Source organism: Embiotoca jacksoni, unplaced genomic scaffold (assembly GCF_022577435.1).
Source record: "Embiotoca jacksoni isolate LCO1_2020_lvr unplaced genomic scaffold, fEmbJac1.0.p SCAF_59, whole genome shotgun sequence".
In the NCBI taxonomy this organism is placed as follows: domain Eukaryota; kingdom Metazoa; phylum Chordata; class Actinopteri; family Embiotocidae; genus Embiotoca; species Embiotoca jacksoni.
Genome location: NW_027185413.1, coordinates 106,345 through 129,094, shown reverse-complemented (window position 1 = coordinate 129,094; position 22,750 = coordinate 106,345). Strand labels below are relative to the sequence as shown.

The following is a 22,750-nucleotide window of genomic DNA, read 5'->3' as shown; positions in this document are numbered from 1 at the left end:
GGTTAACTGCAAGACTCAACCTTTGGTCTCTGAAGCTCTTAATCAGCTCATTATTACAGATTCCTGGATAGAAGTCCTCCATGTTAGTTTGATGTTCAGGTTATGATGCACAGAGTTAAGTTGTGATAGCAGTCTAAATGATCAAATCTTTGCACAGTTTCTGCACACTACCTTAAAATGGGAGTGTGGTAGTGAATTAATGTTGCAAAAGGACAGAGTTAGTCCAGGTTTGCCTTTTTTTATAAATAGCTTTTATCTTGACAAATGGACAAACTACACATACGTGACACTGACAGCAAGATAGATGTCTTTTCAGTTGTGCAGTATTACTCAGTAGTAAGTAGTTTTAGTTGGTCTCTACAGGGATACAGATGCTCTTCTGTCTGCCTCTCAGTAACTGCATTTGTAAATCTTTTTCAGATGTTTTCTGCGGGTTTCAGCAGTATCTGTTGTGGCTTGGCCTCATTCTGAATGTTGACTCTGTGGCTTCCTCATTTGCTCTCATTATTGTCTTTTTCTTTCTTGTGTTTTTTTTTGTATTGACAGTGAAGGCGCTTGCAAACAGCCACGCATCAATCAGCATAACAGCAATGCCAACAACACCACAGGGCCTTGACCTCTCTGGGCCTCCGTGGATCCATCATGTCTGTCTTTCCATCCATCTGTCCATACTTTCTTCTGCTCCTCCGTCCTCACGCCGCCTGCAGCCGCCTTACCATGTCTGGCTTGTTTTTGCTCTGTGTTGTAGCTGCCAATGTCAAAATAGATCACAGGCTATAATGGATTACAAAGAATTGCATAAACTGCAACCGTAAAACACCAAAACAACAAGGAAATTTTGAAGGAGGCAAATAAAACTCATGCTAAAATGAAAAAGATGAAGACATGAGTTACTTAGATCTTCTATTCATATTTTTGTCCCAGCAGCTAAGACAGCACTGTACTCACAAGTTCATAGCTGAGGTCAGGAAAGATGCAAGGAATTCCTGAAAGTAAATCTGACAGGTCAAAAAAGATGAGCAGTCAGATGATCAGACAGGTTGGCACACTATTTACTTGTTTAAAAACAAGGCAATACCAAGTCTTTTCCAGAAGACATCAAATATGAGATACAAGAAAAAAAACACAAGGAAATATAAATTTACAGATAAATAGGATGTAATCTTATCTCTTAGAAAAACAAAAGATAAACTTCAATGGAATAAAACAGCTCACCCATCATCCTACCATTATAGTTGTGAATACTCATTTTGTCCTTCACTGAAGCATTAGTTGCAACATTTCTAGTGTGTTGATGTCCAATTTGACTTCAAATAAAGTGTTTTAGATGGTGTGAAAGGTCCGGTTTCTGATCTCAGCTATTACTTTGCTGAATACAATATTATCAGGGACTTAAATTCAAAACTATAGTTAACGGTAAAATCATTCTTTTAGGACATTTGTGTGGTCAGTAGAAAGATAGAGCATGGTGCCATCTACATAGTAGTTCATTTTTGGAATTAGAGCCATGTCTATACATGTACAGATAATAAGTATTGAAACAAAATAGGTGCAGGAACTAACCCTGTCACATATAGACTTGCATGTTATCTACTAAAATAAACTATTGTGTTACTACAAATACTACCCTGCATGCATTCAAAAGTATTTTTAAAAGACTATACAATTTATCACAAACACACATTTGACTCTAATGTACAGTAGGTTGCTGTTACACAGCAAGAAACTTATTTAATAGAGAAAATGGAGATGGTTCTCTTTACAAGTTTGTGCATTAACCTGTCTAAACATCAACCTCAGAATGCAGTAAAACAGTATTGAAAGGAGCTGAAGTGTGACTAAAACAGTGTTTGATGGCATATGTAAATAAAATGTTATGGATAATCAAAAAAGGAAATTCTACAGAATGTCTAACTTATCGTACCTCTTCTTATTACATACTATATATATATATGTGTGGGGATATTCAATACACAAGACCCACAATAAACTGAAGCCAGATACTTCTATACCAGAAATATCCTTTTTATTAATAATGCAGGGAATAAAAGACTCTCTTAGGTGGTCTTAGTGCAGAAAGAAAGGCCTAGGTGAGCTTCCTGCCCTTTTTTAAAGACTCTACCTGTTACCTTCTCTTCTACACACATGTTTAAGTGTGCAGGCACACGTTAAACCAAAGCCCTGGTGTATTAAACATGGGCATCACAGGCACACATACTCACATACAAACCCATGTCTTTTTCCTAAAATGTTCTGCCCTCCCCACTACCGTCCTCTCCCACCAGGAGAGGCGGCTCCCACCTCCAGTGCCCAAAAAGCCACCCATGGGCCCTCCCCACCACCCTCCCCTGGCCAGAGACCGCTCACTGGAGAGCTCAGAGAAGCAGCGGCAGGACGCCAGGAAGCGCCTGATGGCTGCCAAGAGAGCGGCATCCGTACGACAAAACTCAGCCACAGAGAGCGCTGACAGCATCGAGATCTACATCCCTGAGGCTCAGACAAGGCTATGAGGACACTACCAGGGATACACGCAGTACACAAGTACACACACGCAACACAAAACACAAAGGTGTATGGTTGTCCACACCGAGGTAAAGGAATGTAACCAAATTGCAGTATAATAATTTTGCAATAATATATACCCGCCCCCACTGCTGATCTGTCTCCTGGTTAATAATATTTACCACAAATGTAATGCAGCTTCTTCTCAGAATCAGAACTCAGTCAAGTCTAAACAATAAATACATTACATACTCCTTGGTACGGTCTGGGACTTTCACTCATTACAGGGCAGAAGGACAGACATCTATAAATCTGTTTAGAAATCATACTTCAAAAGTTTTTTTCATCTGTTTTCAACAGTTGAGTTGTGCAGTTTAAAAAAAAAGTTATTTTTATCTCGACCTTCTCCGATTTCTTTCACAATCACAAAAAAAAATGCAAATGCATTATAAATTTAATCTCCCATTTCTAAAAGAAAGCATGCAGAAAACCCAAATACTGATCTGAGCTCTTGTCCCATTAACCTCCATTTCTGTTTTCACCATCAATACTGAACTTTTATTGCAACGCAGTTAAGACTTTTTTCTTCTTATTTTGAGTGTTTAATTCCACTACTAATTCTGTTTCATGTGCCTGTGTACAACTGCAGGGAGGTGAGATGTTTAACCACTGGAGGTCAGCAAAAGACTAAATATTTAAGCGGGTGTTAAGTTACTGTAATTTCTTTTACCAATTACTCTTACATGCAGTACTGTGCAAAAGTTTTACTCTCTATTCACCATCAAGGGAGCCATTTGATTGGTCAAATCACCACTGCGACGAGCCCAGACATTCAACCAGAGTCATAATGAATTATCCCTGCAACAGATGGTCGGGCCCCCATGGAGCCCTGATCTCAACATCACGGAGTCCGTCAGAGATTATTCTCACACCAAATATTGATCTGAATAGGATAATTATTTAAAACTATTATTGCCATCCTTTTTGAAAACATCCTCCCTTCACTTTTAGAGGCCAAAAGTTTTGCACAATATAACACAGAAGTTTAATTCTGAAAATGAAGCCGATTTGAGCTTTTTGTGGTATAAATCATGCCCATGCAGCAACGTTGCGTTAAAAATACCTTCCAAACTATCTGCATTTTAATTTCTAGGACCCAAATAATCCTCGATACTGAGCTCCTCAGTGGGTAGCATCCGTGACCCTAAACTGGAAGTGCTGTCCAAACCTCTAATATACTGATGGACTGAAACATTATCACCACCCCAGAGCCGTTGCATCCTGTACTTTTTGGATGGTATCAGTGTGGCTTGGACTTGTTCCAGTACATCCCCCAACACCCTGTCATTGGCTCAGGATTCGTCCCTCCTTGGTACTCACCACTGTCGACTGGGAGAAAATCAAAAACCCTGTTTTTTCACCACCCGACCTCGTCGACCATTGTCAAAGTCAATGCTCACTTACCGTCTAATGCTGCATATCCTTTGTCTTGACGTGTTCTTGTTACGAGATTCATAATGGCTTGGCTCATTAGTGTAGACCAAAACTAGACCCATGATGTGGACACATGCCGCATACCTGTAACATTGGAACACTGTTTTCAAATATGTTTACAACTTCTAGCTACATTATTCCAACCAGCCATCACTTCTTATATGGCTTCTTATATAGCCATAACTACGTCTGTGTTGCAGTGGTTTTACATAGTGTACTGTATGGACTCCACCACCAGAAAACAATCCCCTCTTAAATTGACATGAATTTAAATAGTTTCAGCTACTTTAAATGTTCATTTCTCTGAGAACTTTCAGGATTATGTGTTTATCTGATGAGAAAGATCAGAGGTCTAAAACTCTAAAACAGTGACTGAATGGACCTTGTGGTGAGATTATTTTGTTCCCTAATTGATTAACATAAAGGACATGAAGGATTGTGGTCATTGATTGGGTTTAAGTTGTCAGAATGCCTAAAAAAAAAAAGCTCTGTTTTCAGTCTTTACACATCAACTTCTGCATCTTTTTATGCACATAATCAAATGGAAAAGTTGATGAGAGTAGATCAATAAGTTCAGAGACTGCTCCTGTTGTGCGCGAACGATGCGCAGCACCGAGACGTGTACGGAGCAGGAGGAAGATATAACCCTAACGAGTAAGTGTTACAAATTTCGGCGCTTGATCACAATCAGCAACTGAGTTATCCATATTTTTGTGAGCAATGGTCCAGCGTGTTTACAATTTCTACAGGAACATGATTGGAGGGTGCACATCAAACTCTGGACATTGACAGCAGAGACTCCTGAAATGCTTCAAGAAGTCTATGGCAATGAAGCAATGAGCCGGAAAAGGTGTTTTGAGGGACATTTGCATTTCTAATTGGCGTAGCGTCCAAATGCTTTCAACTGTCCAAATCCGAAAAAGGTGCATCAGGTCAGACGCACAACCAGGAGCTTTTTCTGACATTCACGGGATTTTGCACCATGAATTCGTCCTCCAGGGTCAGACTGTCAATATCAAATTTTACTGTGACATTCTGAGGGAAAATATTTGGTGAAAATGACCTGAACTGTGACGCAATGGCACGTTGGTTCTCCAAAATGATTAGCCCTCATAGATTATATCTTCCTCCTGCTCCGTGCATGTAACGGTGCTGCGCATCGTTCGCAGGAAACAGGAGCAGTCTCAGAACTTATTGATCCGCTCTCATAAGAGAAACAGAAGGAAGCCACAGAAGGAAGCCACAGAAGGAAGCCACAGAAGGAAACCACAGAAAGAGGCCATGAGCCTTTCACCCCTCCTTACATTGTACAGCAGCTAGGAGCACTGACCTTTGACATAATCTGACAACAAGAAAGTTAGAAATAGAAGTTTGTTTGAAGCATACAGTATTTGTGGTAAACAAACTTACAGGTTACAGATCACACAGGACATGGTTTGACTTTTGGCAGATGTTTAAAGTCTTTAAATGTTATACAAATATGTAAATTTAAAGAGGTGATGGACAATCTTACACAAACACACTGATTCACATTCACCCATAATGAACAGGTATACTCACACAATGAAATAATTCTTTCAGGTCTTGTGGCTGTACGAACACTGCAGACTGGTGTAATATAAAAACAGTGTCTCTCTCTTCCCTCTGTAGAAGAGAACGCCATGATCACTGTTTATGTTTCATCCTCCTCTCCATCCACACATTACGTCAGTTCTTAGGAACTGAAGGACTTCATGTACTTATCAGCTGGTATGTTCTTCCTGTAGGGTGAACGCTCTCAAAAATGGGTGAAACTTTTTCAACAAAATTTCTGTTGTTTTACAAACTTTGATGTATTTTTACAGTTCTGGACATTAATCTTTTGGCTCGTGCTCATTTTTACTCACCAGTTTAACAGCTGTTTTATTGGACTCCACAGAGGACTGCAAACAGGAGCCATCAGACAGGTTTACCAGGTTTACTAAAACACTTCTCCAGGTTCAAAATGGGGATTTGTTTCAAAACTGTTCGGTGGCTCGTGTCCTTGGCCCATCTCCTTCAGCTTTTTATTACCAAAAGCTCAAAAATAAGAAACAATTTTATTTGAGCCCTCATTGTGTAACACAGAAAGCCATCAGGTAGATAACAAATCATGCCTAATAATCTTGATAATTAGTATCGCCACCTGTTCTCATTTCTTCCCTCTTTGGTTTGATTTTTACATCCTTTCTCCTCGGGTTTCAAGATGACTTGTTTACAGGGTACATTTAGACTGAAGCAATATTTAGTGGAGACATTGACTTTTTATCAAAGTGTGAAGAGATTCACTTTAAACTTTAGACCCTATAAATGACGAGATGAGATGGAGTAAAAAATGCAGTACGGTATGAATGTAATGGTGTCTCTTCAGTCAGTAATCTGGTCATGCAATCAAACTACTCAAATGGATTTTTTTATTTGTATTTTTTTTTGGATTGTTTTACCATTAAAATAGACAGAGCTTAAGACAAGCTATGCCAAGATTAAAATGTTTTTTAGAAATCTAATTTGAAACTGGTTGTGACGTAGATAAAGAGCTGTCCGTTCCACGACCATCACATGACTTTGGACATGAAGGGCTATAAATTTTGACATCAGTAGTAACCCAATAATTGCCAGGAGTTTCCAGGGACCAACATCAAAAGATCACTGAACAAAAGGACAAATAGTTAATAGACTACTATTTCAGTAATACATTTTGCCGCAACATGGTAGAATGAAAGCTGAATATTACGTTCGTACTGTTTTTTGTCAACAAATAAGACCATTTTTAATCTACATTGCATCTTTGAAAAACTATGAAATCTTGATTTTGGATGATGTTTGGGATGTCCTGACATTATTACTTACTGTATATTATGTTAGCGTTTCAACATTACTGTCATAGTTTCAGCTTCAGTGGACAGCTTTGGGTACAAAATTGCAGCTCCAAATGTTTTTGAAAGGTGATTAAACTTTATTGACTGAGAGTCTGGACACATCAAACCCGCAAAAGACGACACTCTTTCACATCGTGATTACAGGCACCAGCAGAGGTTCACTATCAGTTAAGATATCTGGCTGTCTCTCTAACTAAAATGCTACTCATTAATAACACATCCTCTTCAGAAGGACAATAAAAGTATCTTCACTTCAGGTTTCCTAAGCTCATTTACATATTACAATTAGAATGATGTGAAAACAGTGAGCAGGTTGTGACTATCACTCCATTCAGTGTTCATGATAACTGCATTCTAGCCTGCTGCTGACAAACCCTGTTTGTATAAAGGTTCCTCAGTCAGTCTGAACCAGTCAGCAACCAGAAGGGGGCGGTGCAGTGCAATGATATTGAAGTCAAGTGTTTGTTTTGAAATGTAGCTCTCCTCTGCTCACATTTGGGGCGGGGACTCTGTTGTTTACAGGTTGGCCTCACAACATAAGTCAAATATTGGTCAATGATTGGTATCGGTTAAAGGCTGCTAGAATAGTTTCAAACTTAACCCGAATTCTGTGCCCATCAGGATGCAACAATTTGAAAACAATCCCCAATGCAGCGTAGCCAGACCCCATCGTTTCACGCAGTGAGTTTGGGCCTCAATAACAGGATAATTCCCTTCAGCTGAATGATATTTATTTAAATATATCATCCTGAAATGTTAATGTGACCAGACTCTCAGTTAAATCCTGGGAAGTCAGCTGCTCAGTTTGTGCCAATGGATTGCCATTACTGATTTCTTTGTACTATTTTAGATTATACTCCGAAAGCAATTGTGGTCAAAGAGAATTAGTCTATTTTGTTGGTCTTATTCAGAGTACTTTTGTCTTGATTAATTTCTTTGAAAGAATGTACAACAATGCAAAGGAACAATCAGCAGCTCCATCCAGAGAAAGTATGTTGACCTTCTCCAAAGATTAGAGGTTTGTAATTGAAATGATAATTATGTTTTTGTCTTGTGTGACTCTGGGTAGGAAAGAAAAATAGTTAATTCCACCAAAACTGCTCACGAGCTATGTAACTGTCTTGTGAATAAGAGCGACAGCAACAGAAAGGATAATGCGTCAGGATGATAAAAATAGTGTGAAATATTACTGGTTGGTTTACCGTCATAAAACTAAAACATAATTTGAACCTTCAGTGCGGTAATAATTAAAGCTTTAGATTTTTGAATCTAACATTAAAAATGTAAAAGCAAATATTTTAGTGTTACACATACATTAAAACAATTACAAGCATTTGGTAGGAAACACATTTAGCATCAAAATGCTCTTTGTCATTTCTGCTTCTGTCACTTTAACAGGGCACTCCAGTGACTTAATGCATGGAAGTCCATTTACTCATCCCTTTGAGTCACACTTGGTCTCCAAGAGTTGTATAATATCCTCAGGAGCTTTTTCAAGTCGATGGAAATAACCTTGATAATGTCACGGTGATGTCATCAGGGTTATTTTTAGCTCGGGTTTGTGTTACAAAGTGGAGCTACAGATTTGGGATGTGAGTGTGAACTGGGCAAGGAGAATCTAACATACAGACACTTTCAAGTTACATTATGGGAAATATAGGAACCAGCGTTTTTAGAGTGTGACCCATACTAAAGACTTTTAGTCAGGCTATATCACCCTCTGCAAATCCTCCCCATTTATGCAAGTGTCATTCTAAATTGCTGGAGTGCTCCTTTAATGCAAAAGGGGGGGAAAAGCTAATGAAAAGCACAGAAAATGTATTAATTAAGTTTGGATTCATCCCATTGTGTGGGGGAATGTGTCCTCCAGTAAACACAGCAGGAATCACAGAGGTAAATGAGGACTCAGTGTTGATGAGCAGCTGCTGCCTGTTACTGCTACACAGTTTTGGACTTTCTGATTGAGTGCTGAAGTGCCATAAAAAAAAACATTCCAGGTTTCATATTCCACAGCTGGACTCCACAGAACAGCTGGACCAGACCCAGTTTCAACCGTGACAAAAGAAACACCTTCGGGGCCAAGACGACACTCTTGGAGCCACTTCATGTTGTTTAGCTGTGATATTGTCATTTATACTACTACTACTACTTACACCAACATTTATCGTGATGACCTTATATAACTGCCATTCATATCTCCAGAGAAAGTGTCTGGAAATCAAAAGTAGGATTTAGAGGATTCTACAGACTATTCTATGATGATGATGGTGTGTTATTGATGAAAGTATTCCGTATTTATTTTCTTCCTTTGTAAAGATAAGTTGTGCGTGTGTGTGTGTGTGTGTGTGTGTGTGTGTGTGTGTGTGTGTGGTGGGGGGGGGGTGTAATTTTGTACAGGATCTGATTACCTCTGTGTTTAAATGATGACAGTGACAATTACAGTGAGCCATATTCAATGTGAAACACCCCTTTTATTAAGAGGGGAATCCAGCTGCTGAATGAGTATGTTTTCTTTTTTTGTTTTTTTTTGTTTACCATTTACTGAATCATTTTTTTGTGTTCTAGTAGCAACCTTTCTGTCTGTGATTTGGGAAGGAGGTGTAGAGCAGGAACAACATGACACGAATGTGAACAGGAGATACAGGAAGATATGCACATAGTGAAACTTTAGTGTTCTGTTTTAGACTGTGGAGGCTTCTCAAATAAAGATCTTTATAAATCTTCAGATATAATTACATTAGATAATCATATTTGAATACAGTCACTGGCTTCCTAGTTGGAAATAAAACATGACTGCCAGAGAAATGTTTTGAAACCACAGTGTCAAACTTAAAAACAACAAAGGGAGAAAACTATGAAGGTCTGCCAATATTGAAACATTATATGAATTGAAATGTCATTTTCTGCTATTTGCAAATTGATCAAATTTAAAATAGAAAAAAATCCTAATGTTTGAACTTGCATAATGGGCACCCAGATTAACAAATTAACTCCCATACATAAAAAACTAATATTAAACTGGAATAACTGCCTACCAGTTGTATCCCTCCGCTAAACAATCAAGTTGTAATTTACATGTATATCTGTCAAAACCCATATACATGTTGCGGCAAAGAAGCCATGAATTCTAAAACTCGGATGGTTTACACACATCTTCAATCCTTACAGCACAGAAAGTCTATACAATCACCACAATTTCTAGATGGACACGTAATGTCACCAATTACGTATCTATCTACTCAGTTTTGGTGTTCAATAATGGACAGAAAAGAATAATAGTCATTTTATCCTATTAGATATTGCAACTATTGAGTTATCAGCACTAATATATTCCGTGAGGTCACAGTTAACTTTGACCTCCAAATCGTAATCAGTTCATTCTTGCATTCAATTGAATGTCAGTGTCAAATTTTATGAAATTCTGTGAGGGCGCTTTGAGATATCGCATTTACAAGAATAGGACTGATGGACAGGATGGATGTGAGGTTGTATTGACCTTAACCACTGAACGTTGATAACCAAAATCTACTCACGTCTTCCTCGAGTCCGTGAATGTTTGTGCCAGATTTGGAGACATTTCTTTGAGGCGTTCCAAAGATATTTCGTTCACAAAAATGAGAGAGATGTGAGGTCACAGTGAACATGACCTCTGACCTTTTACCACCAAAGTCTATTCACTTCAAGTCAACATTTGTGCCAAACTTGAAGAGGTTTCCTCAAGGTGTTCCCCTGATATCGTGCTTGTAAACATGGATTGATGTGAGATGACAGTAACCTTGACCTTTGACCTTTGACCACCAAAATCAAATCAGTTTATTCTCGGGTCCAAGTGAATGTCTGTGCCAAACTTTAAAGTGATTTCCTGAAAGGGTTTTTGAGATATTACATTCACAAAGGGAAAACAAAATGAACTCAGTAACCTCAACCTTTGACCTTTGATCACCAAAATCGTATCAGTTCATGCTTGAGTCCAAGTGAATGTTTGTGCCAAATTTCAAGATATTTTCTCAATGAGTTCCGGAGATATTGCGTTCACAAGAATAGAATGGCAGACAAAGACGTGAGGTCATCTTGACCTTTAACCTTTGATTACCCAAATCTATACACATCATTGATGCATACAAGTGAACATGTGTGCTCTCTATCTGTAGAGAGGTCACTGTTCATCCTTGAGGCCAAGTGCATAATTGTGTTTGAAAAGATTCCCTCAAGAGGTTCTTCAGATATCACTTTCACAAAAACAGGACAAACAACTCGAAAAACATAACGAAGCATAAAAATAATAACCAAGAATCATCATAATTTGTATCTTTTTCATGCAAAATACAATGACATTTGACTTTAGTTATATTGTATCATATATATATGTGTATATATACAGCATCTTGCAAAACCTACCATTCTTTATCAGCAAAAAAAATAATTATCTGGATGTTAATTATGGATTAAAATTTGCACATAATGAAGTTATGTTCTAAAAAATTTTAAAAATTCAAAGATGAAACTGAAACAGGATTTTGGAAATTTCAATTTAAAATGCTCCTACATGATGTCAAACAGGAAACGTTCTTCATGAATTCATTATTTAATATTGGCAGTCCTCTACATAGGTGACAACCTTGGATGTAGAATGGCTGAAAACACGTGTAACTACAACATATGATGTTTAAGCTCACTGGCTTTGTGTGCTTTTTTTCCTCAGGAAGAGTTGAGAAATGTAGTTTTACAAATCAGGGTCTCCCAGACATGGTGATATGTTACTCAAACTGTGTGTGTGTGTGTGTGTGTGTGTGTGTGTGTGTGTGTGTGTGTGTGTGTGTGTGTGTGTGTGTGTGTGTGTGTGTGTGTGTGTGTGTGTGCGCGCGCAAGAGTCCATGTGGTACAAAGTTTGTATGCGTTTCATTTGTATATATTTCCATTTGGAAGATGCACTGTGTGTGTGTGTGTGTGTGTGTGTGTGTGTGTGTGTGTGTGTGTGTGTGTGTGTGTGTGTGTGTGTGTGTGTGTGTGTGTGAGGTCTCTATAAAGTGCTTCCTGAGTCCGTTGTTTTCTATTTTGGGCCTTTCCTCAGTACGGTCTAGTAGCCTCATAACGTCATTCTGTATGTTACCTACCCACTTGTACCTGCGACCGATTTCTTGTGTTTGTACAGACAATGATGAGGATGTTTCATGACGCATGCAGACACAATATTAGTATATGAATCTATATCTAAGTTGAAAACATATATTTGGTTTATTTATGCTCTTATTTATTGATTTTTTTTTTAAACTATGAGATTCTGTTAAAGTGGTCTGTCATGCTCTTCTGATCTTATGTTGTATTGTAAAGAGATGATTATATGTCCATAATTATTGAAGAACCCATAATAAAATTAACTATCAACTCTTCTTCTATGATCTCTCTATGATTTCTGAACCTATTTTTAGCAATTCGCAGGTTATTTTGGTCTAATTATATCATTACATTTTATTTTAAGTGATTTTCCAGCCCTGTTTGATGCGTCATCAAATGTTTTAACTCAATGGGTATTATCTTTTTTAGGAGTGTGACTAACTCCAGGTGTGCTCGCGTACCAACAAAAAAATTAAAATAGTATAAAACTGATATCACAAATGTATGTTCATATAGACCAGAGGTGCCCAAATTTTTTCCGATAAAGTTTATGTTCCGTAAAATTGCATTTTTTTCAAATGTAATATATTTGACCAAAATTAACATTCTAAATCTAAAATATTTTTTCAGGATTATTAAAACACTATTTAATCTGCATGATAATGATTTTATTATTTTGCAGAAATTGCTATCAAAAACTGTCATCTTGCCAAATTTGTATACGTTTTCTTTTGCCAGTATCTCACTGCCTCGATCTCTCAGCCCAAAGTCAGTGATGGACAACACAGTAAGTACACAGGAACATTCACAGAAAATATCACAATTCCTCATAGATAAGACTTAAATCAATGTAATTTAATAAGGAGGCTTAAGAGCACAATGCACTCACACAAAATGTACAGTTCATTGTCATTAAGGTTAAAGATTTTACAGCACTTAATACATTGCAAAAACTAAACAAAATTTTGGCGGCACAATTTCACACAAAAAAATAGAATAAATTTCCAAACCAGTAAAATCTAATAAATATACTTAAAAATGTGAGTAAATGTAAGTAAAAAATTGAAATGGATCTGAAAGACTACATTTACCACAGTGACATAAACCATTTAAGTAAATGCAAGGATACAATTTAATTGACTAAACAAATAAATTTAGTACCATGACATAAACTTTTTTGTAGATGTAATTGAAATCCGTAGGCAATTCCAAGAAAAGCGTTGAAATCCCTTAAAAAAAACTAAGTAGATATTAAAATTCTAGGAAAATGTATGTGATTTATCAAAACAAATTACTACATTTTTCATACTGTCCAAAATATTTTTAAAAAGTCATACAATAGTGTGTCATCAAAAATATTAAAAAAAAAAAAAATTAAAAAAAAAGTAATACTATAGTATGTTGTCCAACATTTCATAAAAAAGTCATACTATAGACTGTGGTCCAACATTTCATAAAGTATAGTGAAGTATAGTATGTTGTCCAAAATATCATAAAGTCATAGTTTAGTATATGGTAAAAAAAAAATTAAAAAAACATTATAAAGTCATATTATAGTCCGTCGTCCAAAATATCATAAAAAAGTCATTGTATGTTTAGTCCAAAATGTCAAAATAAAATCATAGTTGTGTAGTAATTGTGTGAACAGGACAAACACAGAAGCTGGATTAATGAATAAAAAGCAGTTTTATTGAAAGTAATGAAGTCGTGGAGTTGTTGGTGTCCGGGGAGAATGAGTTGTGTGTGTGCAGACAGAGTCCAGGTTGTGTAGTCGGTGAGGGGAGTCCAGGCTTGAGGGTATGTGTGAATGACACACACACACACACACACACACACACACACACACACACACACACATGTGCAGAGTGGCTGACTCCAGGGGGGATGTGTGTGTATATGTGTGTGTGTGTGTATGTATGTATGTGTATGTGTGTGTGTGTATGTGTGTATGTGTATGTGTGTGTATGTGTGTGTGTGTATGTGTGTGCGTGCGTATGTGTGCGTGTGTGTGTGTGTGTGTGTGCGTGCGTGCGTGCGTGCGTGCGTGTGCGTGTGCGTGTGTGCGTGCGTGTGTGTGTGTGTGTGCGCCGAGTCCAGGTAACATTGTCTAGGAGTGTGAGCGGGGCAGGCAGCAGACAGGTGGAGTCCAAGAGGGTCGGTGTCTGGAGGATGTCTCTGAATCCTGAAGCCAGAGCGACAGGTTTGGGCCGTGGGGAGTCTGGATGGACCGAGGGAGGATCTGAGGTGAGTCTTGACCAGTGATCTCCTTGACAAACGCAGGACTTACAGGTGAGTGTCGACTGGTTATCTCAGAGGATTCTCGCAGGACTACAGGTGAGTTTGTCGTGGTGGGACGACAGGACGGGAAGACAGCTGGTACTCGCAGGTAAACCGAGTCAGGTAGAGAGCAGGCAGGGATCAGAACCAGACGAGGAACCAGGAGAGTCCAAACTTAGAGCGAGCTGCAGCAGCGTAGTACCAGGTGAGCTGACACAACCAACTGACCAAGATGAAGTGCAGGACCAGGGTTGAAATACCGTCAGGCAGTGATCAGCGGAGTGCAGCTGTGCCAGCCAGCTGGAGGAGTGGAAGAGGGAGGAGCCTGGAGGAGGGAAGCAGAGAGGCCACACCCACCAGACACAGACCTATAGTATGTGAGCTAAAATTTCATAAAAATGTCTTGGTATAGCAAAGGGTCCAAAATGTCCCAAAAAATATCATAGTATGTCGTCCAAAATGTAAATAAACATTAAACTGTAATATGTCGTCCAAAATGTTTTTTAAATGTCATGATATAGTATGTCGTCCAAAACGTGACAAAAATGTAATAATACGGTCTCTTATTGATTATGCTAACTATGATAAACTTTGCAGTCTTTATTCTTTCCACTTGGGAAACCAACAAACTTAAAGGATCCCTGATAGATATTAATAAGTCTGTATGATGGATGTGAGGCTTCATAACCATCGTCCCATATCAATCTGTTCAAAGCCACCAGACTCAACTCCACTGTTCTACACCTTAAAATTACTGTTTTTATCAATGGAGTCTGGTGGCTTCGAGTAGAGCGATATTACAGCTGTTTTCTGATCAAACAGAAAGGTGGAACACTGCAGGAATCCTTTCCTTTCCTTAGAATTACACTTTGAACCTGTCACTAGCAAAACAAGGCAGCCACTGGTTAGCTAACTTAACTAAAAGTCTATTCTCTAGCTAGGACCCCGCCTCGGCTGGGGGCGAACCTTCATTGATTGGGGGAGATTAAGCCGGGGTGAGAGTTTCGCGGTTTGGGGGAAGGCTTAGTCGAGGATCCACTGCGGCTTCCGGGCCTTGCAGATCCCCAAAAGAAGCTATCCTAAGAAAGCAAGGCTGCCTGCCCTTTGCGCAGGTCGTCGAAGCTGTGATGGGTGTAAAGTTGGTAGGCTTGGGAAGACCAGTGCCCATGACCTTGATGAGGTGGTCTGGGACTCCTCCGCTTGACGCGGTGGTGACTGCCCCTATGCGAAGGGAGTGGCCGGAGAAGGAGTCAGGATTAATCCCCGAGGTGATTAGAACTACTCTGAAGTGTAAAAGGAACCAGGACCGATTGGCAACTTGGCCTGTTTCGGTGATGAACAGCGGTTCATGGGAAGAAGTTTGCTGTGTTTTCCTGAGCTGAAGATAATGTATGAAGGGTTCATAGGGGCTCAGATATGAATTTAGTTTAAAGTAAAATATGGGAACTGGGTTGCTGACCTGGTTTGTTTTGCTCCGTTTGAGTGACTAGCCTAAGCAATCTTCGGAGATGGGATAGAGGTCGGATACGCAAGGGTGGAGAATAGGGTTAAACTTGACTGAAGAAGAAGCGAATTCTGAGCATCGCAAGAAACCGAAGAAAGCAAGTAGAAACATGGATTCCAGAGTGCGCGCCAGGTGGGCGGAAAAGTGGTTAGAACGAAGGGTGGCAATGCAGCGAGAAATAAGATCGGGGGTTAACGGGAGATGGCGAGGAGTCGGTGTAGGTGTTTGGTGCTGAAGGCCTTTAATAAGTAAAGACGACTGGGAGAGCGTTGCAGGGGAGCCAGTGAGTAACTTTGCAAAGAAGTTGATACCGCTAAGGTAAATCTTAATGGTGGGTATCTCGATGTGGAGAATTGAGTGGACATGGGAGATGAAGCTGCATACGGAGGCCACGTCGAAGGAAGGGAACCTTCCGGAAGGTTAAACGTGGCGTGGAAGGAGCGGAAAGAGTTCCAGGCCGTCCAGTAAGTAGAAAGAGTGCTGGGGGCTAAGCTGCTGATGGTGGCTTGTTGGGAAAAAGAGATGAGTTCTGCGATGGTTCGTTTCAAACGAGGAATGTCAAGTCTGAAAGTGGCGGGACGGGTTGGATTCTCCTCCGCGTCTGGAGCTAAGGTTCTGAAGATCTGGAAGGAGAAGCGAGACAAAGAGTCAGCGATGGAGTTATGGTGGCCAGGAACATGTTTAGCTCGGAGAATAAATTGATGAGTGACCGACAGCCACGTGAGACGGTGTATGAAGGGCATGATCGTGGGAGAGTTTGTTCTGCCTTCGCTAATGATGTCGACTATGGCGATATTATCAGAGTGGATGAGTGTAGACCTTTTTGGCTACTCGTGCCCCCAGAGGAGAGCGGCGATAACAATCGAATATATTTCGTGGACTGCTGAAGATGATTGGAGGGAGCCTTGGAGGAAGTTGCAGAACTCAATGGGCCATTCAGCTGAAAACCATCCTCTACCATAGTGGCCCCCAAAACCAGCGGAAGGAGCAGCGTCGGTATAGAGCTGAATGCCTTCTGGGTTGGAAAGTTGGTCGTCGTAAAAGAAGGTGATACTGTTCCAGTTGGAGAGGAGGTGCAGCCGCATCTGCATCTCTGTTCTGGAGGGGGTATCCATGGAGACTGGATCGATAAGTGAGGGTGTGGATAATGCGAGGGAAAGCAAGTACGAAATAAAGGAGCGGCCCTGGGGGATGATGCGCAAGGCAAAGTTCAGATGTCCCAAGAGGGAGAGCAGTTGTCGTTTGGTGCAAGAGGGAATAAGAAGAAAGTTTTGCAGGAGGAGAATGATGCGTTGGAGTTTCTCCGCGGGCAAAGAAGCTTGGAACCGGACAGTGTCGAGAGTAATCCTGAGAAACTCCAAGATGTGTGAAGGACCTTCTGTTTTCTCTTCAGAGAGGGACGCCAAGCTGAGTGAAGACTGATTTCATGGTCAAGAGACCGTGGGCTGGAGGTGATAAAGGAGGAGTTATAACTAGGAAGTCGGGTGAGTGGTGGCTGAAGGTTGGCTTTGGGGATGTGGTTGGATGGGGATGGTGCATGCGGAGGCGGGATGGGAAGGGGCGCTGCATAATTTGCAGGGGAGAGCTGGACGGGCGGCAAAAATGCGGCAGTAGAGTTCCTGGTTGAGGGTACCCCAGTAAGTGGCCTGGTTGAACTGGAGGAGACGGGCTGCGACGTCTGAAGCGAATTGGATGTGGTATTGGCCTGATCCGCGCTAGGTCCAGGATTATGGAAAGGTAATTATCTAACTCTGTCCTCCTAGCTGAGTAGGGGGTGCAGAGGACATCTCTATACAGGGAGAAAGCGTACGCGAACTCAGGCGGGGTGAGCTCTTTGGAGCGAGCTGGCGCTGAGGTACGCATGATAATGAGGCTCTCATGGCTATCGATCACCCTAGGTTCAGCGTGTTGGTGGAGGGGAGGGAGGATGAGTTGTGCCAAGTCAACGTATTTACCTGAGATTATCTGTTGGCGGAAGTTTGCGGAGACGGGAGAAGGTTTTTTTGGGGGGTTTTTTGGCAGCTATGTTGGGTGGAGGAATCGCTGACGCCAAGGATAAGTGCTGGGTGTATGGTTGGAGCAGGGGAAGGGGGAGGAGGGGGGCTGGCATCTCGGTGCCGGTAGTGTGGCCGTGGGACTGCTGGGTTGGAAGAATGGGGAGGGAGGGGGGGGGCGGTGGCGCAGAGCCAGAAAAGAGAGCATCGGATGGTTGGAGGGTAGGGGAAGAAGGAGTAGGGACTGGCATCCCGGTGCCGCTGTGCAAAGGTGAGTTTGCCGGAGGAAGTGGAGGGGGATGAGAGGTGGCGCGCTGCAAAACCTGGCAACCCGGAACTTTGTGGGTGGGTGGGTGGGAGGGTGGGGCTTGGAGGTGCATGGTGACGTCACTGTCGTTGACGTTACGCCGGTGTGTTTTGGATGGAGGTACGTCTGTGTTTTTTGCCTGACGTGACTTTTGGAAAGTTGTGAGGAGTTGGAACAGTTTTGCTTTGTTGTTGGAGCGGTGGTGAGGTATCCCCTTCTCTTTTAACGCTTTTAGCTGACGGACTGCGGTCCGGTCGGAGATCTTGGCCGGTGCGTCTTTGACGGGGGACCTGGCTGGACCGCGGGAGCGGTGGCGGAGGCTTTGAGCGCGGCGCGCTGGGGAGCCGGAGTCGTCGGAGACTCGTTCCCGAGCGCTGGGTCTGGGGCGAGCGGAGGAAGAGAGAGGGGACTTACGTTTCCGTTGACTACGTCTGGGGGTGGCAGGTCTCCCTCTGTCACCGGTGAGTGAGTTATTGGAGGACGGCCGTGGATCGGAACCTTCGTACAGAAGGATTGAACGGAGAGAGGGATTCTGGTGGATGCAGCTGGTCGGCTTGTTGGAGATCGGCGATTTGGCTCCGCTGTGCTGTCTGGGTGTTCCCGGTGGCGGCGTCTCGTGGGTAACCCTGGGGTTTTTGGAGAGGGCAGCTGTATGGGTGGCCTCTGGGGAGGCAAGACAATCGTCGTCGTCATCGGACGGGCTGAGGAACAGTATATCCATGCTTGGTCCAAGGTAAGATTGTTTTTTGTTTTTTCTGCGTGGCGTCTGGTTCCGGATACAGAAAACGTGAACGGGCCGAGGTTTAGAGTGGGTGGATATTTATAGGAGTGTGGCCGGAAGTGGGGGAGTGGTTGAGGCGTGGTCCTGCTCCTGAAATTCAGCTAAAACTTTATCTCCAATAAAGTGTACAGTGGTACCAGTCAGCTGAGATGTTGGTTATTATCACCTGTTCAACTGAGCTGTTACCTGTTCGGGTGTCTGTTACTTCCTGTCTGAAAAAAGGAAGTAGGTTTTCCTTCACAACGGGAAATAAATTGAAAATAAACAGCAAATAACAAGAGACAGAAGCATTGACGGTGGTCATAAAAGAAGAATATGTTTAACACATTTTCTACTCTGTATTGGGGGGACAGTTTGGTATTTTCTCAGTATTGGGGGGACATGACCCCCCAAAAGGCCGTGGTTACACCCATTTTGATTAAAATTTACAAAAAATGTTAAGAATATTTCTTTTTATGAAATGAACTTAAACAACAGAAGTAAATGTCATTCCAAATTAATAGTTAGATTTGTAAGCATTTATTTTGGTATGTCCAACTCAAACAATCACTTAAGTGACATTCAGACATGTATTTGATGTGATTTAACTTTCTATTTTGGGGATATTTACGAGGCAAATGAAGTATTTTTTTAGAGTCTCAGGAGAATAAGCACAAGCTTGTTAAATATCCAAAACAAAGGTCTTGACCTGCAGGCCCCAAACTGGGCTGCTCGGATGTATCCTGTTCTGATTATGATACACACATAATGATTTGATGGGTGCAATATCGCACAAATAGTAGCTACAAAATATGAGAAACGATAAAACCATGAATTTAATGAATTTTCTGCTGACGTGAAAAACATCCATTTCCAAATGTCATCATAATTATGTGGTCCGTGGCCATGCAGCCTGTCTGCTTCCTGAACCGCTGTTCTCCACCGTGACCACATGATGGCAGCAGTACACCGAGGATTAAATAACTTGCCTGCTGCAGGATTATACTGCCTGTCCTCCAGAGGGATCAACTTTTAATGACACATTTACAGTATGTCTCATGCATGTTTTACAGAAACTATACGGAATAAAAACACATGTTGAACTCTATATTTGTCTTAATGTCAAGTTAACTACGGATCAAATGTTAAAGATATTTATAAAAATCTCTATTTTTAAATACACCTATTAAAAGAGTATGTTGTAGTATTATTATATTATTTCAATAGTATATATGCAAAACGTGGCTATTTCACGTTTTGCTGTAGTGGACAGGCGTGTCTATTTCACGCCTTGCCGTGATACTGGGTTGATGTATAATAAATATATTAATTGTTTGCATTTATATGTTTACAAGGTATAAAGCATCGATTTAAAAATCAATAAGAAATATTGAATAGCTTCTCTTATTCTGTGAAATATGTTTTTTTTAAATACAGCTGTTAAACACATGTTGTCCCTAAAAATGTAACACTGACAAATTAAATCAGAACTTAACATAAATAAGGTCACATTTTTGCGTGTGCCACATATATATCTGCATTTGGCTGCAGTACTTTCCCCAGAACCTTTCCTCTTTCTCGCTGCTTCGACAGACAAGCAGATGGATCGGCCAAGTTGTTCCTTCCGGAACGCTCAGAAATATTTGTTAATCTCCTCCAATCCTCCCTGCAGCCGTCAACAGCCCCCGGGCAGAGCTGGACTCTCTCCGCTCTCCTCACATATTAGCCCAGCTCCGAGTCTGGGCCACCAGATTAATGCCTAAATCAATTAGAGACAGCAGCAGATGAGTCAATTACCCTGACTGCCCCCCCCCCTCCCCCGCCCTCCATGGCTATAGCACCCTCAAGGACTTCTGAGGATTAGAATAAAAACTTCGATGGTGTTTATGCCACTCATCTTGTAGCGGAAAGGAAGGGGTTGGGATGGGGGGTGGGGGGTGTTTGGAGGCCCCCCTCCAACAACTACTGTCAAGGTGTCCTTGAGAAGACACTGAACTTCCCTCTGACCCGGAAAAGATGTTGGGAGTTTAGATTTGTGAAATGAAGCAGAATTGTCGCAACAACATATTTAACTAACTAAGTTTTAATTTATCTGAGATTTGAACATTTTGGTATAAATCAATACAAATTACCGAAGAGGTCTATTAAGCTGCTGAAGATATAAATGGATATCTTTTAGTCAGTTCAGTTTACTCAGGTTCATAACACAACAATTAGAATGATCTTTTACTGAATCAAAAAGACTTTCACCTGCAGTCTCATCCTAAAGTTTTCCTCTGAGTCTGAGATACAAATAAACGTTTACCTCAAAATAACTGCAGATGTCGAGAATATAATACAATATAACTCAATATTGTTCCATTTAGACACCTTTTCACATCGTCACTTGGAATTCTCTGATTCAGAAAGTCAAGCGCATTTATAGGTATTCGTATTCATGCAGTATTTTACACCCCTTAATGTTGCTCCAAGATGAGTTCAATCCAGAATCAGACCGTTATTTGAACAACAACAACAATAACAACAAAAGAAGACCTCTTACAGTAATACGGTAAAGGTTTGGTTGGGTTCAGATCAACATTATGGTTTGGATTATAATGAGTTTCAGTGTGGTGAAGACCGACTCGCTGCAAACCGCCATGTTTCCTGTACATCTGATGCACTTTTGAACTTTATAACTTTTTGTGGTGCTGAAAGCCACAGATGTAAAACAAAAAATTTAAAAAAAGAAGAAAGTAAGCAAAATATCAATATCAATCAGAGCAGTCGGATCTAATGTGATTACACTCGAACTGTCTCACAAAGACACAGCAGGTATTTAACATTTATGAACCAAAATCAAAGTGCATATGGTTCAGAAGAGACGATGGTTTGGGTCACGTGACAACGTCGCTGTTTAATTCTGGTCAGGCACAAAAACGACTTGGTTAGGGTTCGGAGAGGATCACGGTTTGGGTTACTTCACCAACCGCCCCTCATCTTCTCTTGATGTGGACTTTTCCCAATTTGTACTTAATATTTTTTCGACCACTTTGCTGTGCTGCATAACCGCTCAGGTATACTTTGTTCTTATCTCTTAATAGCCGTGAAAAAAGATGCTCTGGTAATGAGAACGGAGTGGACTGAACATAATTTAAGAGTACATCACCTGACTTCCTCCTTGGCGTCCATCACAGTTACTACACCCACTAGATGACGCTGTTACTTTAATCAAAACACTTTTGGGGCATTTTTAAATAATGACCAATGCTGCCTCTAAACCAAAAGGTGCTGAAGAATAAAAAAGGATGTACAAGTGGAGACTGTCTGAAATATGAAGGAGCATGTATGCTTGTGAGCTGTACAGATGTAAATACTTATTGTGATTCTATCGGACTCATCAATATGTGTTGTTGTGCGCCACAGAAGAAGTAAAGTTGTGTGAATGTAAAGTCAGCCTGAACCCTGAAGCCTCTGACCTCTGACCTGAACAAGTGGTGCACCCTCATCACCCACAGAGAGCTCTTTAATTTGTGCATGCGCTGTCCGCATCCCGCCTGCATGTGGCAGGATTCCCAGGCCTTCCCGGTGCTAAGGCTGCAGCCAACACGCTGACACCGGTGACCTGCTTTCAGCCCTGTTTACATGGATGTGTGTGATCTGACTGAGTTGGACGGAGAGACGGAGAGTTATTGGAGTGCTTCATGCTTAGTTAACAGGTGTGTAAAATAAAATGATGATGAGGATGTTTCACACTGTTACAGAGGTGAGAGTTGCTGAAACCCGCAAGGAGTTTGAAAACTTGAATAGTATTTAGTTGCACTGATAACAGAACATTTCGAATAGTTTTCTTAGAAAAATGATAATAAATGCAGAGAAAATATGAATTTCTGTCCTGTGACTGGATGCAACTTCCTCCAC

At 40.9% G+C, this 22,750-nt stretch overlaps 1 protein-coding gene across 8 annotated transcripts in view; it reads left to right on the top strand.

Annotated features, from left to right (window-relative positions):
* LOC138212768 (disks large-associated protein 1-like) overlaps positions 1-12,283 on the top strand; it is a 138,439-nt gene extending 126,156 nt beyond the window's left edge. For all 8 annotated transcript variants that reach the window (XM_069173313.1, XM_069173311.1, XM_069173309.1 and 5 more), the window contains one exon: positions 2,286-12,283. In XM_069173313.1, coding sequence (XP_069029414.1) covers positions 2,286-2,510 — 225 coding nt within the window. In that variant the 3' untranslated portion in view covers positions 2,511-12,283. The remainder of the gene's footprint in view (positions 1-2,285) is intronic.
* Positions 12,284-22,750: the final 10,467 nt, after the last annotated feature.